Source organism: Gopherus evgoodei, chromosome 9, assembly GCF_007399415.2.
Source record: "Gopherus evgoodei ecotype Sinaloan lineage chromosome 9, rGopEvg1_v1.p, whole genome shotgun sequence".
NCBI classification, from domain to species: Eukaryota; Metazoa; Chordata; order Testudines; family Testudinidae; genus Gopherus; species Gopherus evgoodei.
In genome coordinates, this window is record NC_044330.1 from 52,012,884 (window position 1) to 52,037,745 (window position 24,862).

Sequence of the window (24,862 nt, forward strand, 5' to 3'; positions counted from 1 at the left end):
TGTAAAATTATCAAAAACCTCTCAGTGATTTAGGACCCTAAGTCCCATTTTCAAAAGTGGCAGGCACTTACAGCCAGATTTTCAAAGGTATTTAGGACACCTGAAGATGCAGATAGGTGTTTAGTGGGGTTTCTAAAGCATCTAAGTAGGGTTTGGTGTCTAACCAATCCAATGAAAGTTAGGCACTGAGGTGTTTTTGAAATCTCAGTAGGCACCTATCTGCATCTTTAGGTGTTTTAAATACCCTTTGAAAATCTGGACATAAGGGCCTAAACCACTTTTGAAAATGGGATTTGGGTTTCTAAATACCAAGGTGCTTTTGAAAAGGGTACCTTCTGCAAACAATATTCTGATTTTCAGCTTGCTACTGGCAATGCACTGCCACTCCTGGAAGTCCCTCAGATATCTGAGTGCCACCATTCATTCCCAGGAGGAGACTCTGATGGCAAAGCTGTCAATGCCACGCTTGGACAAATGGTCATCGTACGCTGGAGCTCACCTCGATCTCTAGGTAGTCGTGGAGCTTCTTGCAGGTAGCTGCGAATGTTTCAGTAGTGCCAAATTCAAAATACCACAGCTTGTTCTTCATCCTGACACACGGAACACAGAGTTGGGAGGACTCATTAACACATTTGTCTGGAGACATGGCTCCATCCCTAACCCCCACCCCTCCAGGCCAGGGTTCTCCAGCCCCACTGACAGAGGAATTGTACCGGCCTGTAGCTGAGACTCTGCCCACAAGCTTGTCTCCCCAGGAAAAGGGGATACCATCACATGGAGTGACGCTGGCCAGCCAATGTGATACATACACATGCCCCGAGACCAACTGAATATGGCTGTTGGGGCAGCTGGCAAGGCCCAAGAGTAGAGAAGTGGAGACGTTTCTGAAGCTTGGCATTCATGCCGGCGAGGGGATGCCAGACGCAGCTTTGGATACACAAGATGAACCATTGAGCTTTGTGAAGGGTTGTGCATACCTGTACTGGAGAAGAAAGGGTTAACCCCACACCATGGGTGGTGTAAGTCCTGCCCTGCTGGCCGTGTAGCCATACTCCAACTGCTGCCTCAGTATAAAAGGGAGCAGCCCAGCTCATTCTAGGTGGATGGCTGGAGGGGAAGGACCTTCAACCAAAGCTCCAGCTGAAGAGCTGCCACAACCCTTGCCTGTAAGAGCCAGAGACCCTGTGAGATGGACTGGAGGCCTGGAGCCCAAGGAGCTCTGGAGGACCATCCACGCTGAGGAGCTCAGAGACCCTGATGCCCCTGGACAGCAGCTTCTGGAACTACAGTAGGAAGCGACCCTGGGTGACCGAATGGTATCTCCCACCAGAGGTGAGGTCTGGCGTGTTTTGGTGGGATTCCCTGCTAACGCAGTGATGGACCGCGCTGTCACTGTTAGGGCCCTGGGACAGGGCCTAGTGGAGTTGGGTGGGGCCGGGACCCCCTACTCGGATTCGTCACTCGCCTAGTGGCGGCACCCACCTTCCTTGCCATATTGACTCTGGCCATTAGGCTGTGCTGCCCTGTTTGAGGGCCACCATATTGACTGTAGCCATTAGGCTGTAACTCTGGCCATTGGGCAGCACTGCCCCAAACCTGAGGGTTATTAGCTGAACACTGGCTGCTGAGCCACCCAGCTGCCGAGGGTGATTACATGGATTGCACTGTCCTAGGGCTGGGGGGTTGTTAGACTGACTCTGGCCACTGGGCCGTGTGCCCCTGATTGTCAGTCCTGCTTTTGGCCAGGACTGGCATATCACAGGAGCAGCTCCACACCCTGACAGCCAAACCAGGCAGTGCAGAGACAGTCGGGTGTCAAGTGCACTGAGCTGTCTCCGGAACCGCTCAAGGTTCTGGAGTAACACTTAGAGAACACGACAGCAGGCACAACAGGGGTTCTCAGAGGCAGTGGTCCCCTCAGCTCCTCCTGGACAGAGGTGAGGTGAGGGCAACAGCTCTTCTCAGTCGGTCAGCTCTCCTCTTGGGGGAAACGCACTGCAACAGAGGATGGGGTACAGCAGAGCCAGGCAAAGGAGACTTCCAGCAGGCTCTCTGCTCCACCCCCTTCTGTACTTCCCCATGTAGTCAGGAACCCTACCAGCCCCTCGTGGGCAGTCACTCCTGTTGGGAGGAAGGAACTGGCCCGCAGAGCGGCAGCAGGGGGGGCGCATCTCCCAGTCCCATGGCAGCTCTGAGCACATGGGTTTGAGTGGTGGAGGGCAGCATGGAAAAAGAGGCTGGGAGCAGGGCTGGGGATCGCTGTGCCCAGAGAGGTGCAACGAGGGCTAGATTATGGAGGTACAAGGAAGCAGCTATCTTGGTTAAACGGAAACTGACAGAGGAAAGAGCTGGATCAGGCAGGTCAGGGTGGATCCCAAAAGCAAGACCTCAAAGCTGTCAGTGGGGTGAGTGGTCAGGTCTAGCAGCAAAGGACCAAAATACAGAAATATCAGTTAAATATACATTGTCCATTTGAACCAGGGATTAAGGTGATTTCATACTTTCAGAGTCCCCTGCATGCTTTGGGGTGCTAGCCAAGTAATAATAGGGTAGTAATAAGCTGATTGAATTAGCTGCTACAAAGCAGGAGCAGGGAGAGAAGGGAAATGCATCAGGGGTTGGATTAAAATACACTGTGGTCTTGGGGAGAGTGACTAAAATCAATGGGATTCACTAGAGACAAATGCAAAATGCTTTCATTGGCACATGCCCAAACACAAATGGGAGTGCCTGGCTAGGAAAGAACAGCACACGCCAGGATCTAAGGTTGTAGGGGAGGATTGATTATACGTGAGTCAGCAATGCAAAGCTAGAGCAAAAAAGGAGCATGCTATATTGGGCTGCATCAATAGGACTGCGTGTAGAACAAGCAGGTAATTCTTGCTGTCTCACTATTACTAATTAGGGCCATCAGGGGCACAGGGAACAGCTCTGGGCCCAGATTTCCCAAACAACAGAACCCGATTTTCAAAGGCTGTTGCCTAAATGAAAGCACCCAAACCAGTACTTGGCAACTGAACTGGTTCTCTGGATACCGCTAGCAGGCAGCCTTAGAAACTTACATTTCCCTGTTGTAATGGTTACTGGGATATTGGCACTAATCCCCGATTCTGAGTTCCAGGAGTCCCACCAATATCCAATTGGTGGATTTGGCAGGTTTAAGAAAGCCAAATGTGCCTCCTGATTTGAGCACCTGACTGAGCAAGTGGGCACCTCGCTGCAGTGCCCATGTTTCAAAACTGCTCAATTGGCAGAGAGTTCAGAAAGTGGGCCCACCAGAAGGATCAGAAGGCAGGGCATGCTCAGTCTAAGGAGGGGAGACAGGACAGCTGTCAGCAAACACTAATCTGAAGGGATGTTACAGAGGGTACAGGGACTCATTATTCTAGTACCTAATGAAAACAGACCTCGTACTAACAAGTCACAGCTTCAGCAGAGACCCTAGTGGAGGCCCTGGCCATAGAGGGGGAGAGAGGGGAGTTGCAACAGTGGAAAGCACCAAAAACCCCTCTCTGTTCTGGAGGCCTAAAGATGGCACATATCCCCAGAAGAGTGAGGAACTCTGGTGAGGGCTGGGGCATGGCCAGGGCTGCTGGAAGATGGTTAGTGCATCCTCTAACCCGCCTGCACCATCAACCAACCCCATGGAAACCTGTAGCGGGGTAGACACCCGCTCCTATCCTGCAGGGCTTGAAACAGCCCAGGAGAGGGCTGTGGCTGGGGCAAGAAGCCTGGGCTGATTAGGAAAGGTAGGCTCAGCTGTGGCCTTGCCCCAGTCAGGCCCAGCTGGCCCCTATAAGAGGCTGTGAGCCAGAAGCCCCATCAGGCTCTCTCTGGTCTGAGAGGGAGCAGGGCTGGGCTGGGCTGCCTAGCAGAAAAAGTACTGGAAGTGAAGCAGGGCTGGGGCAAGCCAGAGGAGCAGGGGAGCTCCTGGCTGGCAACTCCCCAGGCTGCACGGCCTGGTTTAAGACCTAAAAGGGTACTGGGTGGCAGAGGAAGGCAGCAGGTCCGAACGCCCTTGCCTGTGATGAGTGGCTGATACTGCAGCCTGTCCAAGGGAGTGGGGCTAGATGGTGACTGGCAGTAGCCCAGACTGAGGTGGGCTTAGTGGGTGGGGAGACTCAGAACCTGAGTGTGGCGGTACTGCCAGGGGGGCAGAAACCCAGAGAAAGGGGGACTGGGGTCCGGGAGGGACACGGGGGCCCAGTGGTAGCAGGTCACCGGCCAACAGAGGGTGCTCCAGATGGCTGGTGAGCTAATTTCCATGGATGACCAGCAGGAGGCGCCACAGGGGTGAGTCCGCACTGCTACAAAACACAAGAGAAACGGAGACAGCAGGACACATCTTGCTCACCTGCCAGTGCACGAGGGTGATTTACACCTTCCCTCTCTAGCCACAGGAACTCTGGCCCTACGTCAGTAAAAATGACTAGAGAACACAATGGAGCAATTTGCAATTGGGGGAGGACATGGAATGGCCATGGCTGAAGACAGCCAAGGCTGGATATGACAGGCTGAACAGCTATAGGGTGATAAACTCCATCTGGTCACCACGCAAAAGGATCTGGGAAGGTTTACATGTCTCATTGATATTATGCAACTAGTAGTCACAAAGATGCAAAGGGCAGCGTGACCGAAGTCTTATGTGAAAGTGATAAAGAATCACTGAAACAACTGCATTCTAACTCTGAACAAGGAACTTGATTAGAATAAAGAAAAGTAAGTATTACCCTTAAATCTACTGCCTTTCCAACAAATGCGCATTTCTTCTGCTCTATTCCCAGCAGTGCCAATTCTCATGGTTTTATCACGACTCTCATAATAGTTGATTTTCTTAAAGCCCCGGCTCCTGGAGTCAGGGGATTGTCTGAGAATCTCAACTTGTATTAAAAAAAATGCAAGTTTCTAGTGCTCCTGCTTGCAGAGAAAAACTTGGAAATGTGACCCTCAGGGTATGTCAACACCACAATCATGTGTAGGCATACCTGAGCTAGATTTGATCTAGCTAGTTCAGGTACTAGATAAGTAAAGCTGCAGCCACAGGGGCTTCAGCTGGGGCTGTACAAGCCCACCTGGAAGTCATGATAATTATGAGGGTAGCTAACCTGCAGTGAAGTGTGTGCTACCACTGCTCTGGTACTTGACCTAACTGTAATACACACCTCATGCTACATACAGGACAGGGGTCCAGATACACTGTGATAGTGATGCCCATGGAATAACAATAAAGCAGACATGTGGCTTTCTGGCATTGTCAAAAGGGAAGGCGCTTGACAGAGTTTCCAGGCACCTGGATGAGACAGCTGTGACATATCCACAGAAATCATTTATGGCTCTGGCTACCCTAGCAACAGGGCTGGCCCTGAACTAAATGGTGTCCCAGGAGAGGAGAGTCTTTGGCATCCCCCTCCTCTTTGTTAAAGTTTTGAATTCCTTATTGTGTATTGCATGCGTAGCCCATTTCACAACTTGGCTGCACAATTTGCATGCTTGATTTATCCCTATCCTATAAGACGCTCAATTTGCATGCTAGGATCTGTGAACAACAAAAACAGCCCCCAAGTCCAGCATCCCCCCCAAGCCTGGCACCCCAGGTGGTTGCCTGGGTTGCCTGTCCCTAAATCCGTCCCTGCCTACCAAAACAGCACCATGTTTACACAAGTAGTTGTAGTCAAACCATGTGAGCAGGTGGGCTTTCCTTGCTTGCATGGCTAGAAATCAAACTATGTTCTAGCCATGTTAAAGGCCATGTTTAACCCGCCTATGCAGGGCTACTATGCATTGCAGGAAGCTGGGGCTGGAGACAGTTTGATCTAAGCAAGCACAGCTGCAGTTTCTGAGCAGACCATGGTCCAGTCCTGCCTTCACTGCCAGTTCTACCCACATACAGCAGGAGCCATTACAGTGCCTCTTAGCAGCTGGGGAGGTTCCTAGCACACACGCGGCCAGAGGCAGTCCTGCCTGGCGCAGATTCCTCTCCGCACACACTTGGAAGGCAGCCTGTTCCAGCCTCATCTGGCCACTGACAGGCTGTTTTTAACCATGTACAGAGAGGGCCTAGGTCTTAGGCATCTCCATGTCATGGCTGGAAGGGCTCAGCCCCCGCCTGGCACACAGCTCTGCTGAAAAGCCCACCTCATATCTTTAGGTGCTTCAGTAGGAAATCTGGCCCTGGATCTCTGGAGAGAGGGAAATGGGGGAGGAGAGCCACAGGCCCCCACTGGCCAGAGGCACCCTGGCTGCTCCTCACTGAGAGAAGGCAGCGGAGGGTCTGCAGTCAGACAGCAGCGATTAGAGAGGAGAGAGGCCACCTCCTCAGCTCCCCTCGCTCCAGAGGCTGCACGCAGCTCCCCCAGCCAGGGAAAGCAATGACTTCGCTTTCCGGTGTCGTGTCCAAACCCACCACCTGACAGAGCTGCCTGGGGCCGAGCAGGCTCGCACCGACTGAGCCGGTAGCAAAATCTGTTGGTAGAAGTTCTGCACATTGCACCGGCAGCTCCTGGACGGGGCTCCCTGCAAAATCCCATTGAACCAGGAGGTCCCTGCTCTACCTTAAACCCGATGCCTCCCTTGCGCTGGGGTCCAGGAGACAAAGCCAACATGGAGGCCGGGTGGGCTGCTGGGAAGAGGCAGGAAGACAGAAAGAGAAACAGAGAGGAGATTCAGGCTGGGGGTGTGCCAGGAGGAGGGTGTTAGGTGAGGCCACAGTGCTGTGTGGGTGCTGGATCTCTTGTGGGGAAAAGAGCAGGGGACCTGCAGTTTGGAGGGGCCACCTGCCATTGGCCATGAGTCATTCGTCCTCACCAAATAAGTGCCCAGGGATCATCCCTTGTGTTACAAGAGCCAAATCTGGAGCCCTGGGAAGTCACTAGAATTTGGCCATTGACTCCAACGGGATGAGATATGAGGGGTTAGCAGGAGTGGCTGAATAAGTTATCAGCACCCACACACTGCAGCCCAAAAATAACAAAACCATGGCCTGATTGGAGCTTCTTTTGAGCTGCCTGGGATTTGAGCAAGCGGCGAGTGGCTCCTGTTCTCCCTAACTGTTATTCTGCTGGCTCTTGGTGGCAGGGGAGGGACAGAGAGACAGGTTGCATCCGCCTGAGGTCTTCCCTTGGCTAGTTGTTCTGTGCTAGGCTTGTTTGACTCCCCGGGCTGTGCTTCAAAGAGCTGCCCCAGGATCAGAGAGCTCTGCACTGTAGCCCAAAGCTGGAGCTGAGGTTCTTTGGTGCTTCTCTAACAGGTATTTCTGAAAATCAGGGCCCTGCGGGGGGATCTGCCTTTCTCTCTTGCACGGACCACAAGCCCCTGGCTCCTGCTGCCCATGTGCTATTTTTATAAACTCCAAGTGAACCACGAGCTAGTCCCACCCTGTGGCTTTGCCTGTGCTGGACAGCCTGCTCTTGCTAGCCCTGGACTTTGGAGCTAATTGTAAAATATGATTGAACGTAGCCGGGTTTGCAGCCAAATCCTTGCACCTTTCCAAGAAGGCTGAAATATCCAGCCCTACAGGACGGGTGAACCGACAGACCCGATACAGCCTCGATCACAGTGCACTGCACGTTTATTTCCTAAGCCCAGATGCAGCTTCCGGGCTGCAAGTGCTCCTACTGCTGTTGTTTCTATTTTACAGCCGGGTTGGATGAAGTCTGTCATGGCTCCCCACCAAAGCCCAGATCTTAACCTTTGAAGCATATGGCAAAGCCCCTCTTCTTACTGCCTTCTCCAAAAGGGCTGGTTGCCCCTTTTCAACCCGACTCATTAGTCAAAGTGCGGGGCCCTGAGGATGTTCAAGCTAGAAGGAGACACCAATGGAGGCTGCTGTTTTCTTTGCTGTCATCTTGTTTAGTTACTAGGAACCTACAAAATCCTGCTTCTCTGAATCCAGGACCCACGAACAAAGGGAGTAGTTACTTAGCTTGCAGCACCAACTTTCTTTAGCCAACAGACCCAAAATCTCTCTCTCTAGCTATATCCAGGGTCACACTGTGCTCACAGGCTGCTGCTTGCCTCTGCCTCTCTCTCTTCTTGTCTTTTTTACTCTTTTCTCTCTTCTGCCTTCCCCCGAGTCTTTCTACTCAAAACAATAGTCAGCCTGGGTGCTTCACATACTCCTTTTGTTTTATGTGACTCAGTGAGAAGTGGGGGCCTCAGGGCAGAGGCGGAGCAGGGATGGGAAGGGGCAGAGCGAGGGCAGGCCTGGGAGAGGGGGTGGAAAGAGGAGCAGAGCAGGTGGGGCCAAAGGGGAAGAATGGGAGCAGGGCCCTGGGGCAGAGCGCAAGCAGGGCCACAGCCCAGGCATCTGTGCGAGGCAGTGGGTGTTTGGGGAGGCTTAGCCTCCCCTGGCCTATTATGCCCACCACCCCTATCCAGTTCCAAGGACCATGCTGGCACCAGAAACCTAGACAGTTGGATTTTGTGCTCCCTGCAAGACAAGATTCGTCCAGTGCAGCACTTCCTCCTCCCACCTCCTCCCATAGCTGGTGGGGAATGCTTCCACCTACGTCAGGATGGAATGGCCAAAGGGTTTACCTGCTGTTGAATTTCTCAGGGTGCTTTTCTCTCATCATATGGAATCGATGCGCGATGGAGGCATCCTGCAGGGAGAGGGAATGAAGGGACATGTGAGCTGAATTATGGGAAATGCCTGATGACATAAGAGAGACATTTCCAGAAAATCAACATGAACTTGCCAAGAGCTGAGATTCAGATAAGTAAGCGTCATTTCCTTAGCCAGGAAATCAGCTCTTGAGGCTAATGCCTGCAACAGAAGTATACTCAGGGCTGTGATTTCTGCGCTAAGACCTAGTTAGGTTTTTTTTGTTTTTTTTTAACAAACATCATCCATGTCTGAGTTACCAGCAAAGCCAAGCCCTAGGAAACAGGTGAGTTTGGACAATAGCTCAGGGTCAGTGTGCTCTGCTGCTGACAGAGCGGGGCCCTGCTTAGAGAAGAAGGAACTGTGGGAGGCTGAGGGCAAAGAGGTGACAAAAGAAAAGTCATGGACATCTCAAATGCTGACGGTATCTGATTTTATCAACATTTTCCATGACTAAGCTGTGATTTCCCCTGAAGTCCTGCTAATGCCTTAGAACTACAGAAAACTACACAAAAACAACAACAACAAAAAATACAGTAAGGGACAATCCTGCACTAGCAGGAAGGACAGGGACTAGATGACTCAATGGATATTTTACTTCTCTGTTTCTGTGCCCTTAACGCCATCATCGTCAGTCTGGGGATTTTACCGTAACTCTAGTCGTGCAGAGAGACTTGGAATCGTGCACTCTGCCGCAGTACTGCATAATGGCTAGCATGCCGTTATCGGGTATTCAAGAGGGGGTCCCATAACATTACACTCATTGCACATAGCATGTGATCACTCTATGATGAGACAGCATTCTATATCGCCCACTACACTAGAAAAAGAGCATGTCAGACACCTGACCACCTAAATTCCCCTCCTCCACCAACTTCTGTAGAGCTACGCCTGCGTACCTGAGACGAGAGCTTGGGCCAGCCATGTTAAACGGGCATGTTAAACAAGATGCAATTTGCTAACGTGGCCTCCCTCCTAGACTACCTAAACCGATGTGGGAGCTCTGAGGGGGAGAAGGATTGCAAGTGACCAAACAGCAAGCTAGGGGGAAAAGTGATGGTGTTTCTTTCCTTCCTTCAGCTCCTGAAGGCCAGTTTATCTCAAGAGCTGAATGTGCATAAAAAACTCTATTTTATGCCATTGACTCCCTGTTTCCTATTCCTTAAGCTAATAATACCCTCTCTTATGTGGGGTATTTTAGTCAAACATTTATGAAAATTTCCAACAGTTAAATCCTATAGAACATAATGGGGATCTATTGGGATTACTCTCCAACCTATCCAACACGACAGGGAACAACACCCTTTCTGTAGGTTATTGGAGTTGTGCGTTATGATTCCATAGCAGGGCTAGAATTCTCTATGTAATTCTGTGATGCAATTCAAAAATTCAACAGCAAGATTTGAATTGCTGCAAGATATGTTGCATCTGAAGAAGTGGATTTTTTACCCATGAAGGCTTATGCCCAAATAAATCTTAGTCTTTAAGGTGCCACCGGACTTCTTGTTGTTTTAACAGCAAGATTATTTTCTATTAAACTCTGTAGGACTTTGGAGAAGGGAGGGAATTATGAGTGAGGAGTTAACACTGAGAAAGACCTAGGCAGTTTGGCTGTGTCACAATGAGGCAGAAGCCATGATGGAACAGCATAAGGATCTGTCGGACTAGAACAGGGGTCGGCAACCTTTCAGAAGTGGTGTGCCGAGTCTTCATTTATTCACTCTAATTTAAGGTTTCGTGTGCCGGTCATACATTTTAACCTTTTTAGAAGGTCTCTTTCTATAAGTCTATAATATATAACTAAACTATTGTTGTATGTACATTAAATAAGGTTTTTAAAATGTTTTAAGAAACTTCATTTAAAATTAAATTAAAATGCAGAGCCCCCCTGACCAGTGGCCAGGACCCAGGCAGTGTGAGTGCCACTGAAAATCAGCTCGCATGCTGCCTTCGGCACACGTGCCATAGGTTGCCTATCCCTGGACTAGAACCTGGAGGGTCTGGGGTGACCAATGTCTCCACTGGGGAGCCAAGTGAAGCAGCATTTGACAATTGCTAGAGGGTCAGGCACCGCAGGAAGTACCACCCACAGAAGCCCAAGCAAAAGAACCCTGCAGCCACCTGATTGGTATACATCACCTATTTAAACCAGGAAGTTGTCTGAGCAACAGTGTAGACACTCTGACTTGCTACTACTACAGACTTTGTCTTTTACCCATCTTACTCCTGATCCCTGCCTTCGGCCCCCTGCCCAGCTTGACTTTGGTGTCCATCTCCTGACTTGGCTTGGTAACTAGTCCCAACTCCTCCCTTCAACCCTGGCCCAGCTGGCACTACTGGCCCAGATGCCTACGCCCTGGCCAATACAGGCAGCTTCTCTGGGTGAAAGGAATTAACCTTTGTCACACAACCAGAGCTACCTCAGTGCTGAAGTGGGAAGCAAGGTGGAATATCACTTGATGCTCCAGCGAGCACAGTTTCCCTCTCTGGCTCCCTGTGTGCCATTCTAATTGTCCTACATAAGAGATTAACTGCCATGACTCGCTATGGAGGATATGTTAAAGGGGAGATTTTAACCAGACCCTCTGCTTGTCTGGAAAGGTGTGACAGCCTCTATGTGCCATGGGACCGGATGTAGCAGGCATGTGAGTGCGGGGGTATAAAGTGAGCCGCTTATGTAGTTTTCAAGCCTCCCTATAAACTACAGTATACAAACTGTGCTGGCGGATCTCTTTCAAGTCTCAGGGCTCGGGTGGCCCTGGCAATGCATGCACTACATCAAGGACTCAGCAGCCCATTTGTCGCCAAAAAGCCAGCGACAGGATCGCTACCTAGGGCCTTTGGAGAGCCCAGAGTTAAATATATCACTAAGCTACATGCAATCCAAACCTTCCGGTCGGTGCTATGGCTGCTGCCCAGCATTCCTCATGCCCAAAAATAAAAGGAGGAGCAGACAGGAAGTGGCAATCCAGCTTCCCAAGACTGACACTGCCCATCTCCAGGGCATTCTTTCAGGGCCCTCTGTCAATACCAAACCTCTCAAGCATGACTTAAGCTTTCAGGGTGTCTCCATTTTATTGGTTCCTCAGTACCCTGCAAGCTTCCATAACAAACTGTGTGGAGGAATTTGTTTTATAGCCTCAGTGTCCTTGTTGGTTTTTTTTTGATCAATGGGCTCCCCACCAAAACAAGAAACCTAGCAGCCTAGGACTCTGGCTCAACCTCGCAAGAGCCAAGCCGTCCGTAGGCACGATGCAGCAGGGAAGCAGTTGTCGTAAAGAAGCACATTTTGAGGCCACGTGGTAAAGGGCTTGCTAGGAAAAATGATTTTAAAAAATGCAGGAAACTCCAGTGAGATGGGGTGAGGAAACTGTCTGTCTGCTCTGAAATAAACCTCCTGGGAGGACAGTGCTGTGTGCTCACGGATATCTCTTTGGAGCGGGGCCCGGATGACTCACGCTCACAACTCAACCTGTGCCCACACATGGGACCTACTACATGTTTACCACAGTGCTGCTGTATCACACTATGAATGGGTGATATTAACCCCTCCCCTTCCAGGGATGGCTGGGCAAGCCATGACCTGCTGGAAAAAAAATGCTCCATTCATATTCCCCTGCCAGAAGACATGCCTATTCATTCTGAGCCACGTGAAATGTTTATTGCCTATGGTTGTGCCTTTGGAGCAAAGAACGCATAGTAGTGCTGCTCCCCAAACTAGAGTCACTCTGGTTTCATGTCCCAGCCTGACTTAACAGGGGAGGGAATGGCTGCATGGGACTGGGGCTGGCAAATGGGATTATATGAACTACAGGGCTCTCTCAAAGCTTCAGTGGTACCTGGCAATATCTGGAGAAAGATTTTCCTGCTGGTTCTATAGGCAGCAGTGTTAGTGAGTAAGACAGACATTCTGGAGACCATTTTGAGCTGGTAATCTTACTCTAGCCCAATAATAATGTGCGCCACAAGCACTCAGCGGAACATTGTAATACCAGCCAGTCCATATGGATTTAATTTAATCAGAGAGACATCAAATCGAAGGCCCTGACTAAGCAAAGCACTTAAGTGTGGGCTTCACCTTTGATCTGAATTTAAATGCTTTGCTGAATTGCAGACTAAATGCCTTCACTTAGTCCCTGGGGAAGAAGGAGTTTGCCAATGATTTGATTTGCCGATGGAAATTTCCTGTGACATTTTCACGCCCATACTAGAAGTAAGCACAAATTTCCAAACTTTTTGAAGTGTGGCCATCCCTCCTCCTGCTGGTGATTGCAACGCCCACTACCCTTCTCAGCTGGTGGCTCCTACCATCCTGTGGCAACCACAGTAATTGTTTACAAAGAAAAATAGCCAATGTGTTTTTATCTGGCTTGATGCACTTTAGCAACCATAAATAAACAGGAGAGTGAGCATCATGGACCACCAGAGCACAGTGTGAGAACTCCTGCTCTAAGATCTGTCTCACATAGGGCCAGGTTCTACCCCAGGCAGGGTATGCCCAGCTAAGAGAAAGGAAACTGAGAACCCACAGTCCACCCAGGCAAGAGTTAACTCACGTGTGTGCCTGACACATTCTTGCAGCAAGGTGTTGCTGGGGGAACACTGACAGTGCATGTAAAGATTTGCAGGATTAGGGTCTACAAGGCAAATCTGTGGAAGGGTGGGCACCCCCCCCTCGCCCCTTCAGTAGCAGGACTGGCACCCTCCCTTGCATTAAAAAGTAACCGTTTAAAAAATCTCATTTAACAGCATTTTTGCCCTTTTCCTAGCCCAGACCCCAGCCTGTTCCCTTGTTTTTAAATCCTCCCCTAGTTGCATTTCATGCTGTCATAAACTCTAGTCCTTTCCTGGTTGTTCATTCTAAATCTGGAAAGGTTACACTGCTGGCAACGTCTCAGGCCTTCCTTTCAGAGGGCACCCCAGCACACTGTGCCCACTCTCTGCTGGCTGTTGCATCAGCTCTAGGAGCACCACGAACATGGCCAGGCCATGGGGCAGCAGGAGGCTCCAGCTTTTTAAAGCCCCACTTTGGAAGAGGAAGGGCTCTGCACTGCTTTTCGATCCTGCCTTGCTCCATAGGCAGAGGTGAAAGTAAGCCGGTACGGACCGGTACGGAGGACTGGCAAGAAAAGGTGCAGTAGCTACCAGCAAAAAAATGGAGCATTCTCTCCCTCGCTGACTCCTCCTCCTGGCTCCAGCAATATTGAGGGTCCAGGGGCCAGGCTCCACGAATGTTCGGGGCCAGGTCTCCCCCTGGCTCCATCTGCTGCCCCCCTGCGTCTCCCCTGAGTGTGCCCCAGCCCCCCTTTGCTGCGCTCATGCACCTCCCTGGGTCCCTGAGCAGAGCATTTGTCTCTCCCAGTCCCCTGCAGCTCCATGCTGCCTGCCTGCATTAACTGCTGGCACAGGGTCCTAGTGCCCCCCTCCACTACTGCCAGGGAAGTCTGCACTTCCCCCTTGGACCCTTTCATTTTCCAGTGGGACCCTCTACCAGTACAGCCACCTCTCTGCCCACAGTCACTGCTCTTGCCCCACGCTGGGCAAGGAGCAGCCCCAGTGAGGCTACAGTGAGGGGCAGCAGCAGGGGAGGAGGCGCACATGTGATGGCAGCCTCCCCAGCATGGCACCCACCACAGGGGAGGTGAGGGGGATTCCTGGACCTGAGAGGGCCCCTAGGAGCACGTGCAGTGACAGTGGAGGGGTGAGTGTGCTGCCGGGGGGGAGAAGGGGTCCCTACCCCAGAGCTCGCTGATGCTGGCAGGGAGAGGACTGGGGGGAGTCCTTCTCTCTGGCTCCAGTCCCAGCCTGCCTGCACCCCAAACTCATCCCCAGCCCTGCCCCACCCCAAAGCCCATACCCCCAGCCAGAGCCCTCATCCCCCCACACCCCAACCCTCTGTCCTAGCCCTGAGCCTCTCCAACACCCCAAACCCCTCATCTCCAGCCCCAGCCAGAGACCTCATCCCCCTGCACTCTAACCCTCTGCCTCAGCCCTGAGTCCCCTCCCATGCCCCAAACGCCTCATTCCCAGCCAAACCCCAAATCCACCCCCAGTCTCACCCAACAGCCCTCACCCCTGTACCCCCTCCCTCCACACCCCCTTATCCCCAAACTCCATCCCAGAACCTGCACCCGCTCCCTCCACACTCCCTCCCATCCTCAAACTCCCTCCCAGAGCCTGCACCCCTCCTGCACCCCAGTCCCCTGCCCCAGCCCAGTGCCTGCACCCCAGACCTCCTCCCCCACCCAAACTCCCTCCCAGAGCCTTGGGCAGGTGGGGGGTGGAGTTTGGGAGGGTAGAGTTTGGGCAGGGGCAGGTTCTGGGCACCACCAAAATTTCTACAAACCTGCCACCCCTGCCAGCAACAGCTGGTGCGCCATACCGGGGTGGACTGGCTTCTTGAGGCAGCAATTTAAAAATCTGGAGCCCAGGGCCCTTTAAATTGTCCCTGGAGCCCTGCCGCCAGAGCCGTGGGGTAGCGGCTGCAGGGCTTGGGTGGCGATTTAAAGGTCCCAGGGCTCCTACCGCCGCTACCGCCCTGGACTCTTTAAATCACTGCTGGAGCCCCACTGCCGCTACCTCAGGGTTCCAGGGACAATTTAAAGGGCCTGGGCCCTTTAAATAGCCCCTGGAGCCTGCTGGAGCCTTGGGGTAGCGGCAGCAGGGCTCTGGTGCCTATTGAAAGCGTTCAGGGCTCCCTCTGCCTCTACCACCTCGGGCCCTTTAAATAGTCACCGGAGCCCTGCTGCCACTACCCCCGGGCTCCAGCAGCAGGGCTCTAGCAGCAGGGCTCCGGAGACGATTTAAAGGGCCCTGGAGGGTAGCAGCAGCCGGAGTCTCTGGCCCTGCTGCTGGAGCCCTGGGGCTACGTCGGCAATTTAAAGGGCTCGGGGCTCTGCTTCAGTAGCAGCAGCTAAAGCCCCGGGCCCTTTAAATCACTTCCTTTAAATTGCCCCTGAACCCCAGGGCTCCCAGCCACCTCTGCAGCTGGGAGCTCAGGGAGTGATTTAAAGGGCTTGGGGCTCCCAGCTGCTGCTACCACAGCCCTAGCCCTGGGCCCTTTAAATCCTGATTTAAAGGGCCTGGGGATTTAAAGGCTCCACCTCTTCCGGTGGAGGCCACATCACTCCTCAGGATTCTGGAGTACCGGCAAGTCCTTTAAGTTACTTTCACCCGTGTCCATAGGGATGCTGATCCTGCAGACTGATGGAAAATCCACCCTCACCTGTGAAGGAAGCAGAGGCAGAGCAAAATCCTGGCCCCACTGCAGTCAATGGCACAGCTCCCATTGGCGTCAGTGGAGCCAGGACCTCACCAGTGACCTGCACAGAGACGGAACAGAGTCAGCCTCTCCACCACCCAGGCTCCTTTCCAGTGTCCCAGGCTCAGGTTTCTCATCCTGATGACTCAAGTGTGCTGTTTTCCCACTTTCCCAAACCATGCCAGCCTCAGCCAGGAGAGACTCATTCCTCTCTTCCAGAGAATGCATTGCTAATGACAGCCAACCCCCAGGGGGCCGGTGACTAGCTGGGGCAGCCCGGCCTTCAGAAGGTCACACCCGCAGACTGGCTCCCCCCTTCCAAAAGGTGAAAAAGAAAATAAATGACATTTACTCTCCAGAGAAAAACGGCAACGTACCAAATGAGGGGAAGGTGCCCATCAGATGCCATGGGAGGAGGGGCTGGGGGGACTTAGAAGAGACTCATGCACTTGGGAGCCCATGTCTCATTGAGCCTTAGGCTCCTATGTAACTGATACCCTTATCCACAAAGGGACATTGGCATGGCAACGCTCAACATCACATACCTAACCTCATAGGTGCCCAGAAAATCACAGGTACAACACTGGCATCCACACAGCCTGAGCTTGGCACCTAGGTTCCTTGAACAACAAACGGGGAGACGGGCACTTAAGCATGGGCTCCAACAAAGCCAGAGTGATAGGCGGAGAGCTGCTTAAGCTAGCCTATGGGAGGTGGAGATGAGAGGGGCGTGTGCTAAACCCCACTCCTCTTTAGGAGGGCGGGGCCTCAATCCAGTTGTGGTTCTGGGTTTTAGGCACTTTTGAGACTTGTACCCCTTATATCGTTCCCCATCTGCGAGGCTGATCATTGGTTTGGAAGAAAGAGTCATGCTTGATAAGTCAAGACGTGCTACAAACAGCTGTGAGGACAGGAAAAAAGTGGTGATACTCAGACTGTGGCTCAGGACCTGCGAGTGGCTCTTTAATGCATCTCCTGCAGCTCTTTACAGCCCATGATATTAAAACATTGTGGGATTTAATTAGTAACCGATCTAAGTTATTAACCAATCAGGATGCTTTTACTATGTTATTAACCAATTGTAGCTGATAAAATAATAATAGTTGGTCAGTCATTTTGCTGTGAGAATTATATATAAAAACTAAATGTTTCCCCATACTGTTTGAATATGACTATATAGTGCTATAGAGAATGAAACCATGAATTCACACTCCTGTGGCTCTTTTGGGTAATTCTGATGGCTAATTTCCCCTGAGGTCTGAACATCACTGTCTTAGACAGATGAACAGGGACTATCACTTGGAGAGGCCACCTGGGAAAATGCCAGCTAATCCAGCTAGGGATGCTACCCAAACCCAGAGCTTTGCGGTGTATTTTGTGTGGCTTTTCTAAGAGTTCACAGAGCTTCTCAAACCTAAAGGCTCAGTCAGTGCCCCTGGAAAGTATCATTAGAGTCATTTCCTAGAGGTAAACCAAGGCACAGACAGATTAGATTTTGAGATTAGACATTTACCTGAGTTTAGAGAAGTTCTTGGGAGGAGCCAGGAATAGAAGCTATGGGCCAAAATCTGACCTGGTTTGAGAAGGGGTGATTCCACTGACAGCACTGGAATTACACCCAAGAGTGTAGCCAAGTTATACAACTTCTGCCTTGTGACTGAGCTCTTGTTTGTCTTTTACTATTTGTCTACCTTCTCTGTGCAGAGGACAAGCTCCCAAAGGCAAGACACGGATGATGCAGAGCCTCATCTGGGGTAAACGGGCATGAAGCGAGCACTGACAATTAACACTGGCCAAGGATCTGCCTCTCTGCGTGCCTGACGCAACAGGGCCTGGCCACTGCCTTGAGTGTTTGCACATTGCTACAATACACATAGGACCAGCAGGGCAGTTCCCTTTCACCTGCCTCTCTATAGTTTATATCAGAGTGGATTCACTTTTTTTGGAGGATGCATCTAAACAGTGTAAACGCTCTGGGAGCATTTTCAGAAACACTCAGCGTTGGTGTAACTCTGTTCCCACTGGAGTTGCCTTTTGAAACGCCCTCCCCCCCAGTGTGTAGGTGTCTGTAAAGCAGGGGGGCGCCCCGCAAGTCGTACAGCGATTGGATACAGAGGGAGTCACAGCAGGGGACTGCTGCTGGGGTGATGACTTCGGATATCAGAATTATGTGACCCCTCAACGAGTGTGTTATGCTGCAGATCAGGGTGTAAGATTGAAATCGGCTTCCCCAGGCCCAGGGTGACAGATCCTAGCAGATCTCAGTGGGGGAGCAGCAATGGACTAGATCAGAACTGAGGTGCCCTGGCAGAGACACCTTGGGAAGAGGCTATTATGGCAGCTTGGCTAGCACTCACTCCAGGTACTAACGTCTGCTCTCAGTTCAACCAGCATCACTGCCAATCTGCTGTTACAAAGACCAAAGCCGTTGATTCATTGTCAAGCAATGTTAGCCTGCGGGAGGCCCTTCCTGAGCGGGATTTCTCATTGGGAATATCCCATCCCCACCTGGGTCTGCAGAGCCAGCAGCAGCCCCACCTCTCCAGAGCTAGGTCTACAAAGTGCCTGAGGTACTGTCTGAGTGAGGAATGCCACTGCAAAATAGGGACCACTCCTGACTGACCTCAATGGGGCTAGCTGGGTGAGGAGGGACGACTCCTGGGAGCCAGGCTGGTGGGCCCGACTCGTTGGGCTGCATCCTAGAAGTCTGGAAAAACATCATGAAAATGCTCCACAGGTCGCTGCACACTGCCGTTCCACGCAGCCTGGGCCTGTCGCAACGTGGGGTGAAGGGCTGTGACTCATATGTAAACCAGGACAGGGCCACACAGTGACTTCAAGGTACTGGCTGTTTGCCCAACATGGAAGGCATAGTACAGCCAAAGGGCTCTGCTATGCCAGTTTCTGTATGCCTGCCCAACACACCACTCCTCACTGATCCCGCCTCGCTCTGGCTGAGCCAGGTCTGAGCAGACTCATTGTTCTCCTGCTGGAAGGGAAATCCCAGGACTACTTACCACACCTATGGAGAAATAGTTGTTGATGATGCTGTACGGGACAGGGTCTCCATTCTCCTCCTTGTCCGTGGGGATCACGTCAATCCGCCACCGGTCCAACATGACCTCGATACTGTGCTCAATGTCCTTCAGCACCTTCAGCAGGCTTCCCCCTTCGTAACCTTGGGAGAGACAAAGGATGGGGTTGTTGTTAGTGCAAGAGAGATGCTCAGAGCAGCACAATGCCTGCCAATGGGGCACATGGCAGTGCCACTTGGAGTCAGGCGACGAGAGGGTTAACCGGGGCAGCTTGCTAGTGTACACCTCCGCCGGCAATGGGTGGGACACACAGCCCAGTGCCATGCCGAGTTGGCAGGGGTCACTGGCGGCACCGGGGGCATGCTAAAGTGTGGCCATGTGTAGTACAGAGACTTGCTCATGGCTGGTAGGGTGCAGCAGCAACCAGGGCTGGTGTTGTCAGCAATGAACAGGGCCCAGCACTGACTGCAATGGCAGATCAGGCTGCGAGGGCCTGATAACAGCCGACAGGGTTGCTGAGAGGGACTCAGCAAAACCTGGGATCAGAATGGGGAAGATTGTGGGGTAACTGGCAGTGGGCAGGACTCAGCAGGTTGTGGGGTCACTGGCAGTTCCATAGATGTTTCCCTGACCAAAGATCAAACCCAGGCCTCAGTGGGGAAGGCACCAAATTCTGACCACTAGACCATCAGGGAGACACCACATGCTGCTCAGCAGTGACTAGGGTCAGGGTCAGGTCTGTGGGGTCAGGGCAGAAATGGGTCGGGTCTGGGGGGGTCACTGACAGAGACAGGTCGGGTCTGCAGGGTCAAGGCTGAGGGGTCAGGGCAGAGATGGGTTGGTTCTGCGAGGTCAAGGCTGAGGGGTCGGGGCAGAGATGGGTTGGGTCTGGGGGGGTCACTGACAGAGACAGGTCGGGTCTGCAGGGTCAAGGCTGAGGGGTCAGGGCAGAGATGGATTGGATCCAGGGGGGTCACTGACAGAGACACTTTGGGTCTGCAAGGCCAAGGCTGAGGGGTCAGGGCAGAGATAGGTTGGGTCTGGGGGTCACTGGCAGATATGGGTCAGGTCTGCAGGGTCAAGGCTGAGGGGTCAGGGCAGAGATGGATTGGTTCTGCGAGGTCAAGGCTGAGGGGTCAGGGCAGAGATAGGTTGGATCTGGGGGAGTCACTGACAGAGGTGGGTCGGCCCTGCAGGGCCAAGGCTGCAGAGTTAGGGCAGAGATGGTTTGGTTCTGGGGGGGCCAGAGCAGAGCCAGGTCGGGTCTGAGGGGCCAGGGCAGAGTCGGGTCAGGTCGGGTCTGGGGGGCCAGGGCAGAGTTGGGTCGGGTTCATGGTGCACTGGATGGGTCCCAGCAGGGTGCAGAGATGAGAAGAGAGTGAACAGGTCCATCACTCCCTCCCTCTGGAGTGCCATCACAGTTGCTGGAGGCGAGTGCTGCAGAGTGGGAGGAGGCTTTGCAAAGAGTAACTCCAGGTGGGAATAAATCCACTCACAGGAGTCCCCGGGCAAGCAGCAGATCCCACCTGGACTCCCAGGGTTCTGGGGTTGGCCCCTCTGCATCTTGTTAGAATAGCATCCTATTCACTGGGTCCAGGGTTTTCTACACAGAAAAAGGACGCAGTCGGTTCACTTGGGCCACTGGACCTTGTCCAGATCCACTGCCTAGGTTTCAGAGCCAGCTCTCTGGAACTGCAGGAGCAAAAGCTGCGAGTCCAGCTGGGAGCCAAGATGTAGCTGTTCCTAGCCCGTGGTGAGTAACAACCGGGCCAACAGCCCACATGGGTGGCCACAGCACCCACTCTCTACTGAGGCTCTTCTCCAGGGCCCATCACCAGGGTATCCAAGAGCCTCCTGCTGTCCCTTGGCCACAGGATGGGGACTGTGTGGGTGAACATCCTGCCTCTTCTCTGGTCTTGGTGCCTGTTGCTGTTGTTGCGGGAATGGCAAGCTGTAAAGCTGGTATTTTGCTCAGAAAGCGGGGAGGCCTGGGGATCATTCTCACCTCCTCCGGCAGGACGTGCCATGGCCTCGTACCAGCTGCCAAGACAGCTCTCCTCTGCTGGCATAAGGCTGTGTCCGGGGGCTGCTCAGATCAGCGCTGCTGTGGATGTAGCTGCCGGTGTAGCTCTCGGCCCCTTAGCAAGACCTGCTCGTGGAGGTAACTCAGCCCAGTGCCAGACAGTGGCACACCAGTGGGAAACCTGATCTCGAGGTGGATCCGCTGTTCTGCGGGGAGCCGGCCTCATGGCAGAGCATGAGGTGGGGCCGGATGGCTGCTGGGTTCTGGCCCAGCTGATGTCAACTCCCACATTCCCAGCCCAGCCCAAGGCCAGCAATCCAGCACTGAACCATGAGGGCCTTGACTCTGACCACGGCCCAGCATTCGGGGGCGCAGTCTTCATGCCAGCAGCCAGTGACAGGCTATTCTCGCAGCAGGAGCTATCTGAATGTCCAGAAGCTGCGAGGGATACTGACCAACTCCCGGCTCTGGACCGAGGAGACTACCGGAGCGCAGAGTCCCTTGAGAGCAGGAGTTGCTGTTGGGTGACCTGCTCTTCACACCTCTCGCCCTTCCTGCCAGGGTCACCTCTGTCTTGCTTAGGTTTAGCTCCCATCACCTGCTTCTCTGCCACATGCCAGGGACCAAGCTAGCTGGGTGATGGGTTGCAGGAGGGGCTAAGTTAGAGCCAGGTCAGTGTTTGAATCCATGCTGCCTCTCTCTTCCGGCTGGGGCTGCATGCAGACACTAAGCATGAAGGGCGACGGTGATGGGCGGCTGCTTCTCGAGCTCTGAGCCCGACCCACAAGGATCTCTCCTGCGCAGTGCTTACTGGCCGACCCAGTGGGGATACATGGGCTGGGTCAGTGGTTTTGAAAGCTGCAGGAATCGGGAGCTGGAGTTGTTTTCTGTGGGGATGTGAATGGCCCTTGTTAAGTGACTTTCCCACTCCGTCGTGCACGGTGATCAGGAGAGGCTGGTGGCCACAGGATTCCCCAACTCAGATGCATACACATGGGAACCTGAGGGGGAAGGAGCAAAGGGCAGATGAAGTGTTGGTGGAAACCCCAACTTGTGCAGTGGCAAACTGGCCAGGTCAGGGAGAGGTGGCCCAGCCCAGCCCGACGGCGGGCGTGGGGAAATTCAGAGCCAAAACGGGGTGCAAACGCCCTGCTGTACTAGATCAGGGTGCTCCTGGAGAGGCGAGGGACAGCCAACTTTGGTTAGGCCCGAACCCAAACTGGGCCATCCAATGCATCGCACGCTCCACAGGGCTCCATTTCCTGGCAGGGCATTTGCTGTTTCTCTGGTGCTCCAGTGTGGGAAGGGCTCAATGTCTGCTGCAGTGCTGCCAGGCAGGAAAATCATTCAGCTTCATGGGGATTTCGGTGCGACACCCCAGGCCTCGCCCCCCCGGAGGCTCAGTCCAGTGCCCAGGGGTGCCGTATGATCCCAGGCAGAGAGAGCAGCGAGCCATCCAGCAAGGCACTGGATTGAGGGAGTCCAGAGGGGACTGGATGGGAGGCAGAGAAGAGCCAGCAAAAAGCCTGGGACGCCGAGGACAGGAGGAGGGGAAGGAAGAGAGAGGGGGCATGATTACCTTTGGAAGCCAGAGGAAACCCTTCCCTTCCAGCTCCATTCAGGGACTGGGCCTGGCCCAGAGTCCATGCTGCTCACTAGCAAGCCAGGCCACTCTGGGATTTGGAAGACTAGAAGCCTAAGAAAAATCTCTATGTCTTCCCAGTCAGAGCCTTTCCAATCCCACAGAGCAATGGCACCAGTCACGGACTGGATTAGAGCAGCACCTAACGTGCTGTTCAGGGCTCAGCGCGCTAGATACTGTATGTACATTCAGCAAGAGATCGTCCCAGTCCCAAAAAGATCACAGCCCAAGCTGGCAAGACCAAGGGGGAGAAAAGAATTGTCCCTCCACTGTACAGATGGGAGGGACTGAGGCCCAGGGTGACTCAGCTGAGGTCACCCAGGGATGGAGCTGGGAATTGAACCTGCACTGCCTAACTCCCTGGCCAGGGTCTAACACAAGTCCAGAAGAACTGGAAGTTGGAGAAGGAAGATCTGGGTTGTCAGAGTGTGAACGGTCTCTCTTCTATACTCTGCTCCTCCCGCTCAGAAGGACTGGGGAGCTACAGTGACAAGAATGATCATTGATTGATTGAAGAATGATTCATTAATGATCTGCAGGATGGCATGGACTGCACTCTCAGCAAGTTTGCAGATGACACTAAACTGGGAGGAGTGGTAGATATGCTGGAGGGTAGGGATAGGATACAGAGGGACCTAGATAAATTAGATGACTGGGGCAAAAGAAACCTGATGAGGTTCAACAAGGACAAGTGTAGAGTCCTGCACTTGAGACAGAGAATCCCATGCACTGCTACAGACTAGGGACAGAATGGCTAGGAAGAAGTTCTGCAGAAAAGGACCTAGGGCTTACAGTGGATGAGAAGCTGGATATGAGTCGACAGTGTGCCCTTGTTGCCAAGAAGGCTAACAGCATTTTGGGCTGTATAAGTAGGGGCACTGCCAGCAGATCGTGGGACGTGATCATTCCCTTCTATTTGACATTGATGAGGCCTCATCTGGAGTACTGTGTCCAGTTTTGGGCCCCACACTACAAGAAGGATGTGGAAAAATTGGAAAGAGTCCAGTGGAAGGCAACAAAAATGATTAGGGGGCTGGAACACACGACTTATCAGGAAAGGCTGAGGGAACTGGGATTGTTTAGTCTGCAGAAGAGGAGAATGAGGGGGGAATTGATAGCTGCTTTCAACTACCTGAAAGGGGGTTCCAAAGAGGATGGATCTAACTGTTCTCAGCGGTGGCAGATGACAGAACAGGGAGTAATGGTCTCAAGTTGCAGTGGGGGAGGTTTAGGTTGTATATTAGGAAAAACTTCTTTACTAGGCGGGTGGTGAAGCACTGGAATGGGTTACCTAGGGAGGTGGTGGACTCTCCTTCCTTAGAGGTTTTTAAGGTCAGGCTTGACAAAGCCCTGGCTGGGATGATTTAGTTGGGAATTGGTCCTGCTTTGAGCAGGGGGTTGGACTAGATGACCTCCTGAGGTCCCTTCCAACCCAGATATTCTACGATTCTAAGAACACAGCTGCCAGTAACAGCTCGGTGGAGACGTAGATGCAGACAGGTTAGCTTTGCAAATAAGCAGGTAGAGAGGCCAATGCAGATGTATCACTTAATAACCCACAAAAATGGAGCCCATGTGACAAGGGCCTGTCTCACGCTCACACACGCAGCTGGTTGCTGTACTTGTATGTGTGCCTCGCTCGCCCATCTCCTGGGCTGGCTTGTCTTCTCAGGCCTGCTCTGTGCACAGACTTGTGCTGGTTTAACTAAAGGTGTGTGATGGAGCCATTGCAGCCCACCATGTAGACACTCTGATTTCTGTTTATATCTGTGCAGCTGAAGTCAGCTCCTTACCAGCTAAGCTACACTGAAATTAGTGCGCCCACCCAGGACTTTGCACCTGTTTAACAACAGCAGTTTTTAAACCGATGCAAGTTAATCTGGCGCAACTCTTCTGTGTAGACAAGGCCCCAGAGCACAGCCTCTTCAGAGCAGGGCCTGTGTCTGTTCAGAAAACACCGACTGCACGTGAGTGCAATAGCAGGCTAGCTACATGGAGTGAGGCGCTGGCCGAAGGCACCGTTGCTGTAAGAGAGATTGCCTGTAGCTTGCTCCATGGACATGGACTCCCATGCCCAGGCGATGCTCTGTGAGGGTGCTAGGGTCTGCTGGCCGTTACAGGATCGGGGACTCAGCTGGGATTTCATTTCTCCTTTGCTGGCATTCTGATGAGCATCTGATAAACCATTCCCACAGAAAGCCAATTCTCAGCTATTTCAAGGGGAGGATGGGGGAGATTGGAAACAAAACTGTGCCATGAAATGTGACTCCTGCAGCGGTGACGGAGAGAACTCCCTGTT

At 52.7% G+C, this 24,862-nt stretch overlaps 1 protein-coding gene across 5 annotated transcripts in view; it reads right to left on the minus strand.

Moving 5' to 3' along the window:
• DGKG (diacylglycerol kinase gamma) overlaps positions 1-24,862 on the minus strand; it is a 139,596-nt gene that overhangs the window by 38,733 nt on the left and 76,001 nt on the right. For all 5 annotated transcript variants that reach the window (XM_030575609.1, XM_030575611.1, XM_030575610.1 and 2 more), the window contains 3 exons: positions 18,881-19,041; positions 8,536-8,600; positions 500-590 (listed from right to left, as the gene is read on the minus strand). In XM_030575609.1, the coding sequence (XP_030431469.1) occupies positions 500-590; positions 8,536-8,600; positions 18,881-19,041 (317 nt within the window). The remainder of the gene's footprint in view (positions 1-499; positions 591-8,535; positions 8,601-18,880; positions 19,042-24,862) is intronic.